General features: G+C 66.6%; 3 protein-coding genes across 3 annotated transcripts; 2 read left to right on the forward strand and 1 right to left on the reverse strand.

Moving 5' to 3' along the window:
- Positions 1-6,628: 6,628 nt before the first annotated feature.
- Positions 6,629-8,356, forward strand: EMIHUDRAFT_433460 (hypothetical protein). The gene is made up of 6 exons (XM_005792016.1): positions 6,629-6,820; positions 6,893-7,253; positions 7,325-7,557; positions 7,625-7,714; positions 7,790-7,879; positions 8,015-8,356. The coding sequence occupies exons 2-6, from the start codon at positions 6,923-6,925 to the stop codon at positions 8,240-8,242; spliced, it is 972 nt and encodes a 323-aa protein (XP_005792073.1). The 5' UTR covers positions 6,629-6,820; positions 6,893-6,922; the 3' UTR covers positions 8,243-8,356.
- Positions 8,357-8,752: 396 nt separating this feature from the next.
- EMIHUDRAFT_97821 (hypothetical protein) lies at positions 8,753-11,012 on the forward strand (the record flags this gene model as incomplete). The annotated part of the gene is made up of 7 exons (XM_005792017.1): positions 8,753-9,260; positions 9,536-9,609; positions 9,818-9,901; positions 9,976-10,128; positions 10,235-10,359; positions 10,484-10,781; positions 10,824-11,012. 7 exons carry the CDS (start codon positions 8,753-8,755, stop codon positions 11,010-11,012), a joined length of 1,431 nt encoding a protein of 476 aa, XP_005792074.1.
- A 1,893-nt stretch (positions 11,013-12,905) lies between these two features.
- On the reverse strand, positions 12,906-14,261 carry EMIHUDRAFT_448904 (hypothetical protein; the record flags this gene model as incomplete). Its single annotated transcript, XM_005792018.1, has 1 exon — positions 12,906-14,261. The coding sequence occupies one exon, from the start codon at positions 14,259-14,261 to the stop codon at positions 13,026-13,028; it is 1,236 nt and encodes a 411-aa protein (XP_005792075.1). The 3' UTR covers positions 12,906-13,025.
- Positions 14,262-15,089: the final 828 nt, after the last annotated feature.

Raw genomic sequence — 15,089 nt, forward strand, 5'->3', positions numbered from 1 at the left:
CGCTCCACGGGGGCTGTGAACGAAGCCCTCAACGGGGAGCAGGTTGCTAAAAAGAGGGAAGTACGCACAAGTTCCACGGTGTCTAGGAGGAGGAAATAAAATCTGAGAAGGATGCGGGAGTGAGAGACCATACTAAGAGGGGGGGAGAAGCACTTTCCGGAGATCCCGTAATAAGCCCCAATCATCTGGAAGGGGGGGGGGGGGGGGGAGTTATAAAGTTTTGCAGTCAGATACGTAAGCAAGAAGAGAGCCGCTGGCAGGCCGCCGGCTGGATATGAGCGGTGTCGAGTGTGTCGAGCGGTGTCGACTGGGTGTCGAGCGGTGTCGAGCGGTGTCGAGCGGTGTCGAGGGGTGTCGAGGGGTGTCGAGGTGTCGAGTTTGGCACCTTGACACGGTCGAGCATGGTTTCAGCCTAGATGGTGTCGAGGGGTGTCGAGGGGTGTCGAGGGTGTCGAGTTGGCATGGGGTGTCGAGGTGTCGAGTCGGTGTCGAGGTTTGGTGTCGAGGTGTCGAGGCCAGGGCTCAGATAAAAAGTCGGCCGTCCAGTTCCCCGGCCCTGGATGTGCGGTTGATGACTGCACTCCAAGTGCTCCAAGTGCGTCCGCGAGCCCTGGGCTCGCCGGCGGCGAGATAGATGCCACGGGGGGTCGCGGTGGCGTCCATCGCCAGGCTCCCTAGCTCAACCGACGACCCTCCTACCTCGGGATCGACGGCCGATCGTCATGGCGATCCGGTCGCGCGATTTCATATTCTCCGGTTCTCGCAACGCCGTCCTCGATCTCGCAAAGGCGCGGGCGACCCCGGCTGTCGCAAGGTCGTTCAAGGAGGGCTGGTGGGCGATCGAGCGCATCCTTTTCAGCTTCTTTCAGCACTCCAAGTTCACCACCCTCGCCGTCCCCAAGGCTGATGGCTTCAACGGCTCACACGACCAGGGCTAGTGGACTAACGTTAGAACGGTGTTGGCACGTTAACGGCTGTAATAGTTCATTATCGTATCCCTCGTGCTCAACGCCCTCCTCAATGTCGGCAATCGCCGCATCCACATCCTCCTCTTCCGCCTTTCGATACTTCTTGAGCGCATTCTTCAGCGGCGTCTTGCCACAGTTCTCGTACAGCTCCTCGAGCGCGTGTCGATGAATCCAGCGTCATTGCTGTCCTCTTTGAAGGTGCCTCGCGTGAGGTAGCACATGGCCTTGTCGGCAGCAGCCAGCCTGTTGCGCCGCTTCTTTGCGATGAGTTGCTCGGGCTCGCAGAAGCGCATGCCGAGCACTGCCTCAATCTTGAAGCAGAATGTCGGCACGACCGCATCGTCCGCACCGCCACCTGCCAGCCGCGCCTGGCGCAGCGCCGATGCTGCCTTTTGGCACCGGTAGCGAGCGCACATGGTGCGGTGCGCGTACTTGAGCAGGCGGTGCGAGCCGCAGTTGGCGCAGGGGCCCTGGGAGTAGGGCGCGCGCGGCATTGACGCGGACCCAGGTATTTCTCGGGTATGCCCGGGGTTTTGCAGGTGTACCCGGGTTTTACCCGGAGGGTGTGCCAACACCGTTCTAACGGCGTGCTAACACTTGTTTTGAGACTGCCGTTAGACTGTGCTAACACCGACCTTTGCGCCAAGTGTTGGCACGATCTGTAGTCAGTGCTCCCCCTGAGGTGTGCTAACGTTAGAGCGGCCGTACACTGCTCGGTACCCCCCCTGCACAAATAAGCTCATGGCCGACCCCCCCCCCAGCAGCAGCGCTCTGCTGCTGGGGGGGTCGGGACCCCCCCCCCCAGCAGCAGCGCTCTGCTGCTGGGGGGGTCCGGACCCCCCCCCCCAGCAGGAGCGCTCTGCCTGTGGGGGGTGCTGGCATCTCTGTACAGACAGCAGCTGTAAGTAGCATGCGTTCCAGTGGCGAGAATTTATGGTCGGCATCAAAATCAGTGGTCTCACCGGCGGGCCCTCCTACTGCCAACCGGGAGGTGCGGGGCACGCCAGCCTCTCTTCTACGCCTCTCGTGCCTCGCGGCGCCTCTGCTTCAAGGGGGGAAGATACGGCTCTCGCAGCCCATCATACGCCGTGGCACAGCGGGGAGCACAGCGGGCTGTACAAGATATTGTTCCCTATCTTCGCATGCTCATCGTTGGTGATATCCGCGCGAGGTCATACGCCACAGGCCAGCAATCACTCGATGATGAGACTACACTGATGTATAGGCGCGTGTGGTATTACAAGATAGACTCACATGGTCACAAGTGTTTAGTAAAACGCCAGCACTCGACAGCACGAAGGTGTATTGGGCTCGAAGGCGCGGTGAACACAACCGCCTCGAGCGTACCGCTCAAATACGAGCCGAGGGTGGAGGGGGGGGGGGCGGCGAAAAGGCGGGAGAGCGGGGTCCAGTGCGCTCTGCTGCTGGGGGGGTCGGGACCCCCCCCCCAGCAGCAGCGCTCTGCTGCTGGGGGGGTCAGACCCCCCCCCCCTAGCAGCAGGGATGAGCTTAGTTGTGCAGGGGGGGTACCGAGGAGTGTGCGGCCGCTCTTAGTCCTACCACCAGCCCTGCACACGACGACCACAGTCGTCCACATGTTCCCGGGGGACTGCAAGGATGCGGCCCCCCCCCGGAAAGATGGGCTCCTGACCATGTACAGCTAGTATTGAGCCGTGCTGTGTGCTTATCGTGCCGTGCCGTGTCGTGTGCCGCATGTTGCCACACGTCACGCGCCCCTCCTCACCCCCCGCACCGGCTCCCTGTCACCGGCGCGTGCCCGCCGTGCATCGCTCTTCAGAGGGGGGACTGCGAGATGGTCGCCGTCTTTGGCAAGGTCAAGAAGCAGAAGGCGCCGCGTGCCGCAGGCGAGACGGCCGAGCTGCGGCAGATGGAGTCGCTGGAGGTGTGGGCCGCGTCGCTCAACACAAGGCGAAGCAGCTGGCCGCTGGCCGCGCAGATCGGCGCGAACAGTCGCTCGAGGGGCTCTACTGGCTGGCGGTGCTCAAGGGAAAGGCGCACACGCTGGCCAAGGACACGGTCGTCAACACCGACACCATCCGCGTGGGCTATCTCGTGGTCAAGGCGCAGCTAGTGGCTCAGGCTCGAGCAACGCGAGTGCGAGGGCAAGCTTCGCTCCTACACGCTACACGCTGCTCGCGGCCGAGACGCTCATCATCGTGAACCACATGGTGCGGCTGGCGGGCCTGCGCTTCTCGCCCGGCCCGGGCGGCCCTGCGGACCGCCAGCTGAGGAGCGCGCGAGAAGCTCTATTAAGTTCTTATAATTGGCCTACAGACGCACTACTCGCTCGAGGCGTGCTGCAGTGAAGACCAGTCTTTTTGATTCTGTTTGGAGGTGTCGATTTACATGCAAAAATGTGTGTTAGAGAGCGTTAATATGGCAAAATTTTCTTCGGCTCCGGCGGGGCCGCTCGCCGCGGGGCTAGAGTGTAGAGAGTGACTTTTGTCGATGCTCGAGTGTCGATGTCGTCTAGAAGTGCTGCACCTTTTTCGAATGTCACCCAGAGTTACTGCCAGAGAGGGAATCTGAGGGAGGGTGTAGAGGATGTAGAGTGTAGAGCGCTGTAGCGAGTCTCGACATCTCGAGATCCTGAGCGCTGAGGGTGAGGCTGAGGCGCGTGAGAGCGGCTCGGGCTGAGGGTGAGGCGTGCTGACTGCTGTGAGTGCTGTCGAGGGATGTGAGGCGGTATGTGACTGTGGTGAAATAAATAAATAAAAACGGACACATCTACTGTGAGATTGGTAAAAAGGAACAGGTCCCCTCCCGACTCCACCGTGCGATCTTTGTGCAGGGTTCTTTGACTTTGTAATGTGGTGACTGGTGTGGACTGTGTTAATGATAATGTTTGGTCGTAAGTGGGAGAACACGTTCACGTAGAACGAAGTGTGTCCGTGCGGGTCCCCTGTCTCTTGCACAGCTGCGGACCCACACGCCACGCCCCTCGGACGCGGGCGCGGCAGCAAACGCCAACGACGAACGAGCAACGTGACGTTCGAATGTGTGTCCATCCACACGCGCGCTGATGTTCTTGGCTCGCGCCAGCGCGTCCACCACACACCCCCCCTCTGCTCAACGTGCTCCGCGCGGTCGGCAGCCACACCCCACACATCTCCGTCTCTGCTGCCAGCGTACCCTTCCGGCCCTCGAGTTTCTTCGACACGCACACCGGTCACTCGATTGCGCACCCGCGCCCCGGCTGCCCTTGTGCAAACCTTGATCATCCCCACGGTGACTGCGGGAAGATGTCGTTGATTCCTCGCGGCGGCTCGTGCGGCCAGAGAGGCGGCGCGTCGCCCGTGGACGGCTCACTCGGCATCTCGTAGCGCTGCCGCGCGCCTTCCGCCGCGGCGCCGGCGGCAGTGTGCTCCGTGAACCACGAGCGGACGTCCATCGAGGGGAAGCCGCACCGCGGAGTTCGAGCCGGCAGCTGGTTTCGTCGCGTCTGCGGCTCCTCCGGCGCGACGATGGCGCGGCGCGGCGCGGGCGGCAGCGCGGCGGCTTGTGGGACGGCTCGGGCGCGCGCACAGGGAGCCACTTCGAGGGACTCGGCAGAGTTGGCATACAGCGCTGCCCGCAGCCCCTCGACGCTGCGAGGGAGGCTCATAATCGTAGTTGGGCACCTGTTGCGGAGGACGGGGACGACCACACCCGAGGACGACCACACAGCCGCCGCCAAGGAATTTCTTTTGCGGATCTGTTCATATTCTTCTCAATCTCTATCAACAAGCAAAAGAACAAGCAAGCGACGAACGGCTTCTTGTCCTCGGCCTGAGTGGGGTGCCCGCGCCGCCAACCAGGGTAGCCTGGAATTATGCGCTTCTCTCAATCCGCTCCCGGCCATGCGAAATAGGCCGACGACGACGGCCGTGCAGGCCGACGTTATGTCGGCCGCTGCTAACCAGCCGTCGCCGGCCGACTCGGCCCACACGGCGGCCGACGCTGCCTCGCCTCCTCCATCGGCCGACCCCGACTCGCCTTCACCGGACGACGACGAGAGCGGCGTCTGCTCGCTCCTCCTCTCGCTCCCGCCCGACCTCCTTCTCTTCACGCTGCTGCCTGAGCTTCCGGTGAGTGTCGTCCTCATCCTCCGCTGCTGCTGCAAGCCACTCCGGCAGGCCACGTCCGACGCGGAGCTCTGGGCGGTACTCGCGGCTCAGCGGTGGGTTGAGGTCCAGGCGTCGCGACACAGCCCCACGCCGAGGCGCGCGGCGGCTCCTGCGTCCGAGTGCGCCGCCGTGACGCCGCACGTTCTGAGCCCATTCGCGAGCCTCGTCGACGTCGCCCTGCGCCTGGCGCCCATGCCTGCCGTCATGCGGCCATGCGTCGCAGACGAGGCAGAGGCCGGCGGCGGCACTCCGCACGCCGTCGTCGTCGGGCAGGACGGAGCCTCCCTCCGCTTCGGTCCCTCCCCGCGCCATCTCTGCGCCGTCGCCGACCGCGGCTTCCCGGTGGCGGGCGCGCGAGACGGCTGCTTAGAGGCGGCCGTCTCGGGGACCGTCCCATTCGCAACCGACGGGCGCGGCCTTGGGGCGCCGGGCAGGAGGGGCCCACCGTCCGTCTACCCCACACCCCACCTCTACCCCACCCCTCGCCCAGCCCTCGCCCACCTCTCACTGGCCAATCTCGCAGCCTCGGGTGCTCTCCTCGCGTCTCGCGCACACCCTCCACCGGCCTCGTGCAACCGGCCCACTGCGCAGGTGGAGCCTCCGGACGACAGCCTACTTTGAGGTGCGCGTGACGAGGCAGGCGGCGGAGGGCGGCGTCGCCGTCGGACTGGCCGCGACGGGGCACTTCCCTCCGAACGGGGCTCGGCCCGGCGCGAGGCGGAGGCTGCCGTCGCGTCGGTGGCTCGTCTCGCAGCTCACGGCGTGTGGCGCCTCGCGTAGGGACCTGCGGCTCGGTGGCGCTGCACAGCGGCTCCGGACTGCTGCAGGCCGCGCTGCCACAGGGAGCCTACGCGGCCAGCTTCGCCGCGGCCGGCTTCCCGGTGCTGCGGACGCTGCCGCGCCCTGCCTCGCAGCCCAAGCACTCCCAGGGAGCCGCCGTCGCCAGGGCGGGCGATGTGGTCGGATGCGGCCTCGACTATCGCCTCGGCGTCGCCTTCTTCACGCTGAACGGCGCGCGCATTCTGCACGGCGAGGTGCGGCTGCCGATGCAGCTCGAGTGGCGTCCTCTCGTCGGCTCCTCGAGCGGCGGCGCCGCGATCCACCGCCTCTCTTGCTCGCGAGGCGGCGGGACACGTCCCCGACACGTCCACGACGCGCCCCTCATAGGCGCCGCGTCCGCGCTCCTGCTCGAGGGGGGCGGGGCGGGCGGCGGCGGCGGCTACGCGTACGATTTGCTCGCGCGCGAGGAGGACACGTGGACGTGTTGGTGCGACGGCGCTGCGACACGGGAGGGCAGCCGTGCCCGGGGCTGCCCGAGGAGGTGTCCACGCCGTGTCCGTCAGGTGCAACGACTTTGCGATGCGGAAGCTTTTCGAGGAGGAGCACTGCGGCACCCTCGGCGACGAGGCGCAGCGAGGCTGGCCGTGGGACACGGGAGGATCCGCGTGGGAGAGCGCGCTGTACAAGCACTGCACGCCGTGGACGGCGCTGCTCCGCTCAAAGGCAGCGCAGCGCGCCGTCCACGCGACTCCTCCCCCGCCGCCTTCCGTGGCTCCGTGGAGGGACGGGAGCGGGTACCGCGGCGAGGAGGGCGAGGGTGGCGGCGGCGGCGGCGGGGAGAGGGCGGGAGCGTGCACCGAGCGGCTCTCTGCGCCTGCGTTGGTCGTGCTGACCGCGGGGGCGGGGCACTTGGACGTGCTCGCGGTGACTGCAGACGACGTCGAGGAGCCGTGCGCCGCGCGTGGAGGCGGAGGGGATGGGACGCGTCCACGACACGTCCACGACACGTCCCTGTAGGAGCTGTCCGGCTTCCTCTCCTCGGTCGGAATGCCCTCCTGGGTCGGCGCGAGCCTCGGCAGCCAAGGGTTGCGGCTACCGCTGCTGCAGTCGCTGCCGATGCTGCAGATCGTCGCGGCGGCCAAGCGCGCCGGCCTCGCCCTTGGCTTGCGTGAGCGGCTCAAGCACGCGGTCCGGTGCACGTTTGGCGTGCCGCTCGCGCCGCCGACGCTGCCGCGGTCGCCGCCGGCCGCCGAGCGAGCCCGCCGCCGCGTGTTTGCGCTGCCACGGCCCGTGTCGATGGTGGTGCTCCTCTCGCCCGGACTGCCTTGCCGGCTCGAGCCCAGCCTCTCCGCCGCGGCGGTGTGCTGGCGGCGAGCAGGCCGCGCCGCCGCCGGCTCGCGAAGCTTCTCGGTGCGTGCAGAGGGCCTTCAGCCCACGTCTGGCGCGTAGGGGACGTGGTCGTCGCCGTCGCGACGTGCGAGGGCTGGCTCGAGCTGCTCGCGGGCGGCGGCGGCGGCGCCCGCCGTGGCGGCGGCCGTCGGTTCTGGGTGCTGCAGGAGGGGGCACGCGCCGGGCAGCCTGGCCCGCTGCTCCGCGCTCTCAGCGCCGGCGACGTCACTTCGGGAGGGCGGTGCATGGGCGCCGCGCGCTCTGACGCCGACTCGGCGCTGCTCGCGCGTAACCAGGCCCTCGCCGCGGTGAGGCAATGATATAATATATGTAATAATACAACGTATAATAATGTATAACCAGGCCCTCGCCGCGGCGAGGTCGTCGCCGCTCGTGGCCGCGGCCGCGCCATCGGCAGCTGCCTCCCAGGCAGAGGCTCTGCCGGCAGAGGCGCACCCGGGCCGCACCGGTTTTGCATTCGGGGAGGGCGGGGTTCGGGCCCACATCCTCTCTCCCCGCGAGCAGGCGCCGCGCTGGTCGACGCTCGAGGAGGGCGGGCAGCTGCGGCGCGAGCGCGAGCTGCAGATGCTGCTCTCGCTCGCGCAGCTCTCAGAGGCGCGCGAGGGGACATGTCGCACCCGTCTCTCGCCCGCCACGCCATCCCGCCTTCCACGCCTGACTCCACGCTACACCACAATCCCGGGCTCGCTCCGCTCCCACCGCCACGACGAGTTCACAACGTGTCTGCAGGCGCCGAGCTGCCTCGAGGCGCTGCTCTCCGCCGGTGCGTCGGTCGAGACGTTGCGGTCTTCGTCGATCGAGGGCGTGCACGCGATCGCGCGGAGGGCGGGGCTGCCAGTCGGGCAGCGCGCACGCCTCACAAACGCAGTCCGGTCGCACCTCCACCGCGAGCCAGCCGCACCGCAGGATCGGCAGGAGACGAAGAACGGGGATCGTTTGGAGTTGCGTGACGTGTAGTGTGTGTCTCTCTCGCACGCGTGTGGCCCCGTGTCGTCCCTCGGTCTCGCACGGTGTCGCGCCACTGTCGGCTGTCGGCTGTCGCCGTGAATTCCGTCTCTTACTCTTTCTTGCATCTTGGATCTTGCACAGCTGAATAGAGAATGCCAGAAGGAAGACCACGAGGACGACCCGAGTACGGCTTCACATGCACATGAACATGAACATGTGCATATGCACATTGTTCATGTTGACCGTGTGGCGTGTCGCTCCTGGACCTGGTTGGTCTGAGCGTGTCTCCATCCCCAAGCCCAACGCCCTGGGCCTCCCCACGCTCCAACGCACGCATTTACCCACCTGATAAGTAGTGGGGCTCGGACCACCTTGACCGGCCCCATTCGGGAAAGGAGGAAGTGGCGGCTGGGGGGGGGGGGGGGAGTTGGGGTTTCCGTTACCTTCTCATGTGAGATGTGACGCCGCACGGGCATTGCAAAGAGCTTATCAACGGAGCTACCGCCCGGCGTGCCAAAAATGGTGGCGGCAGCCTTTCTCGACCGATGCTTCTGCGTGAGTGAGCGCGGCTCGAGCGTGGGCACGGAGGTGCGCGCGGGCATCACCACTTTCGTCACGATGGCCTATATCCTGGTGGTCAACCCCACCATCATGGCCACCGCGGGCCTCCCCTTCAAGGCTGCCGCGTTCGCCACCGCAGCGACGGCCATTGTGGGGTCCGGCTTCGTGAGCGTGTTTGCCAACCTGCCGTTCGGCCTAGCGCCCGGCATGGGTCTCAACGCCTACTTCGCCTACGGCGTCTGCATCGCGCGTGACATCCCTGTCGGCGTCGCGCTGGCGATCATGTGTGGCGTCGGCCTCTCCTTTGGCATCCTCTCGGCGCTTGGCGCGTGCTCACTGCTGCAGCAGGTGATGCCGAACAACCTGAAGTACGCAACCACGGTGGCCATTGGCGTCTTCCAGGCCTTCATCGGCTTCCGCATGGTCAACCTTGTGGTTGGCAACAAGGACACGCTCGTCACTCTCGGTGCAGCCTCCCCCCCATTTACCCCTCCTCAACTCAGCACGCCCTCCGGCTCCTCCGGTTCTTGGACTACAGCGGCGTGGGGCTTTGGGGGTGACGGGAGGCCGACTATTGAGACCGGGTCCTCCGAAGCAGCCGCAACGGCCGCGTCGTGAATCTCTCTTGCTGCGCACAATGCGCGCCCGAGCATGCTCCCTGAAAGCGTGCCATCAGCAGCATCGTCCTTTTCCGCCCCCGCCCCTCTCTGCAATACACCTACGACACACGCCCCCTGGCAGGCGACATCCTCTCGACCGAGGTTGCGCTCTCTATCGGCGGCACCTTTCTCATTGGTGTGCTCGCTGTCAACCGAGTGCAGGCATACCGCGAGAGATGAGAGCGTGCACCCGACGCCGCCGTGAGAGCGCCCGGGCGCCAGCGCCCACCATTTCACCGCCCACTGTTGGAGCCGCCGCCTTGTCCCGCCGCCGCCGCCGCCGCCGCCGCCGCCGCCGCCGCCCCCGGGATGCCGCCGCCGCGGCCCTCTTCACTCCAGCCGCCCCGCCGCGCCCGCTCTGCAGGGCGCGATGCTCATCGGAATCTGCGCGTCGTCATGCTTCAGCTGGCTGAGCGGGCTCCACCCGCTTCCAGAGAAGTTTGCAGAGGTCTGCACTGCCCCACCGCGACATGCCGTCTGCACTGCCCCTGAGCCGCGCCTCCTGGCCTCCGCGCTCGCCAGATGCCCTCCGCGCACAGCTTCTGGGACCAGCTCGACTTTGCTGGCTGCGCCGAGCGGTGGCAGGAGACGCTGCCGATCATGCTCGCGATGCTTTTCGTGTGCATTTTCGACACCGCCGGCGTGCAGTTCGGCGCGGGGTTGCAGGCGTGCTTTGTCCCGCACGCGGCCCCTCGAACCGCCGCCGCAACCCTCCCCACACTCGCACAGCACCCGATGCCAGCCCCTCACCCGGCGCCCCAAATCCCTCGTGCCCGCCCAGGCCGGCTTGGTCGACGAGCAGACTGGTCAGTTGCCGGGGACGAGGGCTGCCTTCCTCGGCGCATCGCTCGCAACCGGCCTGGGTGGCATCCTCGGCACTTCGCCCGTCATCATCCTCAACGAGACGTGTGCCTCTCCCCAGCCAACCTCCCTCCTCCGCCCGCAGCCCCGCAGCCCCGCACTCGAAGAGCCAGGAGCCCAGCGGCCCCTTCGCACAACCTCACGGCGCGGCTTCCCCAACCACCTGCAGGTGCGCCGGAATCGCCGAGGGTGGTAAGACGGGCCTCACTGGCCTCGTGGTCGCCCTTCTCTTCCTCCTCAGCTTGCCGTTCCTGCCTATCTTCGCCGCCGTGCCACTGACCGCCACCGCGCCGTGCTGCATCATTGTGGGCGCCTTTATGATGGGACCCGCGGGGGCGATGGACTGGGACGACCTGCGCTTCTCTCTCCCCGCCTTCCTCACTATCACCGTTATGCCGATGACGTACTCCATTGCGAACGGCGTCGTGGCCGGGCTCGTCGCGCACTTCATCCTCAACGTCTTCAGCGTGAGCCTCATCGCCCTCTTCACGGGCCCGCCCCGGCGGCAGGTGTCCAACAAGCTGCTCTCCGACCCGCTCGTCGCCGAAGGGCAGCCCATCCAGCCTCCTAAGCTGTCCCCGCACGCGCCACGCGTCCGGCTAGATGATCGGGTCGAGGCGGCGGAGCGGTTGATTGAGAGGGCTGGGTCGTTCAATCGCTCGCCATCTGCCGGGCACTGGTCGCCTCCAGGCTTGTAGCGAGCGGTGGAGGAGCATTGGGTTGGGGAGGGGAAGGGAGCAATGCAGAGCGCGCCTCGCGGCTCCGAGGTGGTGGTGCTTTGGCCACTGCCTTCGCGGTGTTCGTGAGAGGGTGGCGAGTAGCCATGTTGTGTGGGGATTGCCAGTGTCTGACGAGAGGCCGGGGTGCGGTGCCGAGTCCTATAGAGCTCGAGGAGGGGGTGCCTCTGACCGACTTCGGCCTCTTCGGGCCGCCGGCGGGCCGGCACCGCTCGGCCTCGGGCTCGCGCTAAATGACAAAAGAGCCGGGGGGCGCCGCGGCGCGACCCAGTGCCGGCACTAACTTGATTCCTAGATCGGCGTCTCCCCCTCCCCCTATGTGCCGCCACCCCCCTCCAATCCGTAATTCCGTAAAATCGCGTGAAAAGCGCCCTAATCGAGCTGGGGAGCGGCCCCCAGCCGCCTGGGAGCGTGCCCCAGCTAGCGGGAGCGGTTAGACGTACTTTTCGGCGCGGTGAAGAAAGACTTGCGGCGACGCGCCCGCCGTCGATCGCCGGGCTGCGTGGCCAGACTCCTCCGAGGAGAGCGAGGCGGAGGAGAGCGAGGCGGGGGATAGCGAGGCGGGGGATAGCGAGGCGGATGGCGAGGAGGCGAGCAGCGAGGAGGTGATCCGGACTCCCCCTCCCTCCCCCTCTCGTACGCCGTCACCCCACCGTCCCCGCCGCACAGGAGGACGATGACGAGTACCAGTACACGGTCGAGCGTGGCGCGCAAGGGCATCGTTGTGCAATATGCAGTCAAGTGGGACGAGTGGGAGACCAAACTCCGGACATGACGTGGGAGCCGCCCGAGAACCTGTCCAACGCGAAGGAGGAGGTGGTCAAGTTTGAGCGGCGGGTGGCGGCGATGCCTTCTCGCGACGCCTTCTCCGGGCCAACAGCTTCGCCTGCGTGCTGCTATGCGACATGCTGCAAGGTGGCGGACCGCGCCGATGTCGAGACCAGCCAGTGCTTCGTGTGCGCAAAGATGGTGCACCCGGCCTGCGCGACGCAGCACCTCTTCCTCGAGCCCTTCATCCAGAAGCTCGACTCCGCCAACATCTGCTTTGATTGCGCGCTTCTGGTTGCCATGGTGGAGAAGCCGTTTGGCATCGCTGGTGCGCGACTGATGTTCGAGCCGTACTACCTCCAGCTGCGCGGCGTTGCCGCGCTCACCGAGCCCTCGCCGTTCGCCCTCGGCGCCTTCATCGCCACCGGCTCGCTCAAGCTTTTAGAGGCCGCGACTACCACCGCGCGGTCGGCCACAGCCGGCGCCAAATGCGCCAAGTGCAAGTCGGCTGCAGGCGAACTTCGCGCTTGCTCGTTTTGCAAGGCCGGCATCTACCACGACACGCCTGCGTGCCTTGGGGAGCAGCGAGGGCCGGAGCCGTCCTTCAAGCACAAGAGCTTCCCCTGGTGCTGCCCAAAGTGCTTCCAAAAGGGGAAGGCGGCACTATCCAAGCACCTCGCTGCGCCTGCGCCGGCCCCGACCAAGAAGCGCAGCCGGCGCTGAGTCTCGCTGACCCCTCCCACCGTGTGGGCCGCCCGTCTGCTGCGCGTGCAGACAGCGCGTTGCGGGAGCATTATAGAGGCCAGCCTTCGTCTTCTCAGCGTGTCGCGAGTGCTGTGTCTCTGCCTGCCTGGTAGCTGGGTGTGGTGGGGGACTCTCTGGTGACTTTTGGTTACAAATTTACGGATTTACGGATTTACGGATCCACCCCCCTCCCTCCCCGTCCCGCGGCCCTGCGCGCGGTGGGGCGGGCTCCCAGCTCCCCGCACCGCGCTCCACCGACGTCGAGCACGTGCGCTCCAGCGCTCTCCAGACTCCACAGCGCGCGCGCCGCCGCGCCCCGGCACGGGATCGGCGCCAGATTGTGTCACATCAATCAGGAAAGCATATCCGGCGTGGTTTCCGAAACGCATGGGCCATGGAGCGGAAGTGCGACCCCAATTTTGCGGTGGCTCGGATCGAAACTGGGCCAACACCAATGCCCTTTCAGCCGCCGCTGGCCGCCCCTGCGGGCGTGGGCACTTCTTGGACGCGCGCCACGAGCACGGCGTACTCGGCCACGAGGGCCTGGTAGAGCTGCTCGAGCTCGGCCTTGCGCGCCGCGCCGTCGAGGGCGCCCAGTGTCTCCTCGTGCTTCTTGTTGAGCCTCCGCTTGACGCACAGCCGGAAGGGCTTGGCCGTCGCCTCTGCCTCTGGCCCCTCCTTCCCGGCCAGCTTGCGCTGCAGCAGCGAGTAGCAGCCAACCTCATGGCAGCGCGAGATCTGCTCGTCGGTGATGCGAAGCGCCGTTCGCGCCGCGGCGCGCGCCTCATCGGCGAGCGGCTGCGACTCGCACCCCTCCGTGGGCTGCAGCAGCCCGAGCCGCCGGCAGTTGCGCAGGTCGACCAGGTCGCGCAGCATCCGGAAGCCTGCGGAAGGGTCCTCGACGGTCACCTCGACCGCGCCCTGTGTGGCAGCGTGGTCGTAGAGAAGTTGTAGCAGCGCCGAGCCGTGCCCTTGCCGCTGGTGCGTCGGCGCGACCATTACCTGGCAAACCTTGAGCACCGTGCGGATGCCGCCCGCGACAAAGCGCGAAAAGACCATCGCCGTCGCCGCCGCGGTGAAGCGGCGGGGCGCGCCCTCCCGCGCCTCTTCGAAGATGGTGAGCAGCCGCCAGCGGTCGTCGGTGTGGTCGATGGGCGAGTGCGCGTCGATGTAGAAGCGCATGAGCGACTGCAGGTTCTCGTTGAACCGCCGCGCCTCCTCCTCGCCAAAGCTGCAGAGGCGCGCCTCAAACTGGGCGCCGCCGCGCTCGTACGTTGCGAGGACCTCGCCTCCGAGCCGGACCTCCGGCGCGTCGAGCAGCGCCTCCGCGGACGCGCCCGCCTGTGGCAGCTGCTCGACGAGCGAAAACATCGCGTCCTCAATGGAACCCTCCATAGGTCGGTCGCAGCGCGGGAACGGGACCAGCGTGTGCGCCGCGTAGAGCACCTCGATCGTCAGCGGCCGCTGGCTCACGGGCAGCGCGAGCGCTTCGTTGGCGAAGTGCTGGTGCAAAAACGGCGGCGTAAAGGCCGGCGCCTCTGCGTCGGTCAGCACGTCGGACGCCGACGCGACAAAGCGAAGCTTGACGACGTCTCTTGCCGCAACGTAGGAGTCAGGGTCGCGCTCCCACGGCGGATCTTCAGGAGGCTGCTCGTCGGCAGGCGGCTGCTGCTCGGCCTCGTCGCGCGCTCTCTTCATTGGTCACAAGTACGCACGGGCCCTCAGCAGAGCTGGGAATAGGACCGCCGCAAGCGGCGTGGGGCGTTGCCGCATCCCTCGGGGGGCCCCTCTGCGCCGGGGAGGCGTTGTTGGGGGCTAGGACGCAAGCGTCCGTCGCCCTTTTCAAACTCGGGGCCCACTCCGCTACGCTCCGACCCGAATTTGGAGGGCCTAAAAGTTTAAGGTGTTGCTGCGCAAAAAGGGGTCGGACACCGGGCGCAGCTCATGCTAAGAGCTAGAAGAGGAGATAGAGAGAACAACCACCCTGTCCCGTTATTGCGTACACCAACACCACAAAACGCTCTCTCTCTCCTGTCCTCACTCAGGGGGGTCACAACTACCAAGTCCCTCGACTAGCTGCCACAGGGCGCAGCTGCCACAGGGCGCAGCTGGAGACGCTCCCCCTCAATCGGCATCCACCCCCACCCGCTCCAGCCCCACTTCTGCTGCCGAGAGAGCTGAATCGAAGCAAGCGAGCCATTGCATCTTGGCGTGCTCCTGGAGCGCGGCTTTCTGCGGCCACGAGCACGGCGGAGTCGGCGTCGTAGCGCGCATCGTTCCCGCTCATCGCCCATTCCTCCCACGTGACGTGTGTCGGCCGCGATTCGATGTCGCCACCTTCATTGCCAACGAGGACTCCCTCGACTGCAGGGGGGCTCCGGCGCGGGGAGGGACTCCGCCTGCTGCGCTGGCCGACTGCGCCCTCCTCCTCCATGGGATCGATCCGAATCCGCAGCGTATCGTCCCCAGCGGCGGTGCTGCGCGGGAGGCGGCCGCGGGCACGCTGGGCTCGATCAGCTTTCCCTA

Source organism: Emiliania huxleyi (assembly GCF_000372725.1).
Source record: "Emiliania huxleyi CCMP1516 unplaced genomic scaffold EMIHUscaffold_11, whole genome shotgun sequence".
Classification (NCBI taxonomy): Eukaryota; Haptophyta; order Isochrysidales; family Noelaerhabdaceae; genus Emiliania; species Emiliania huxleyi.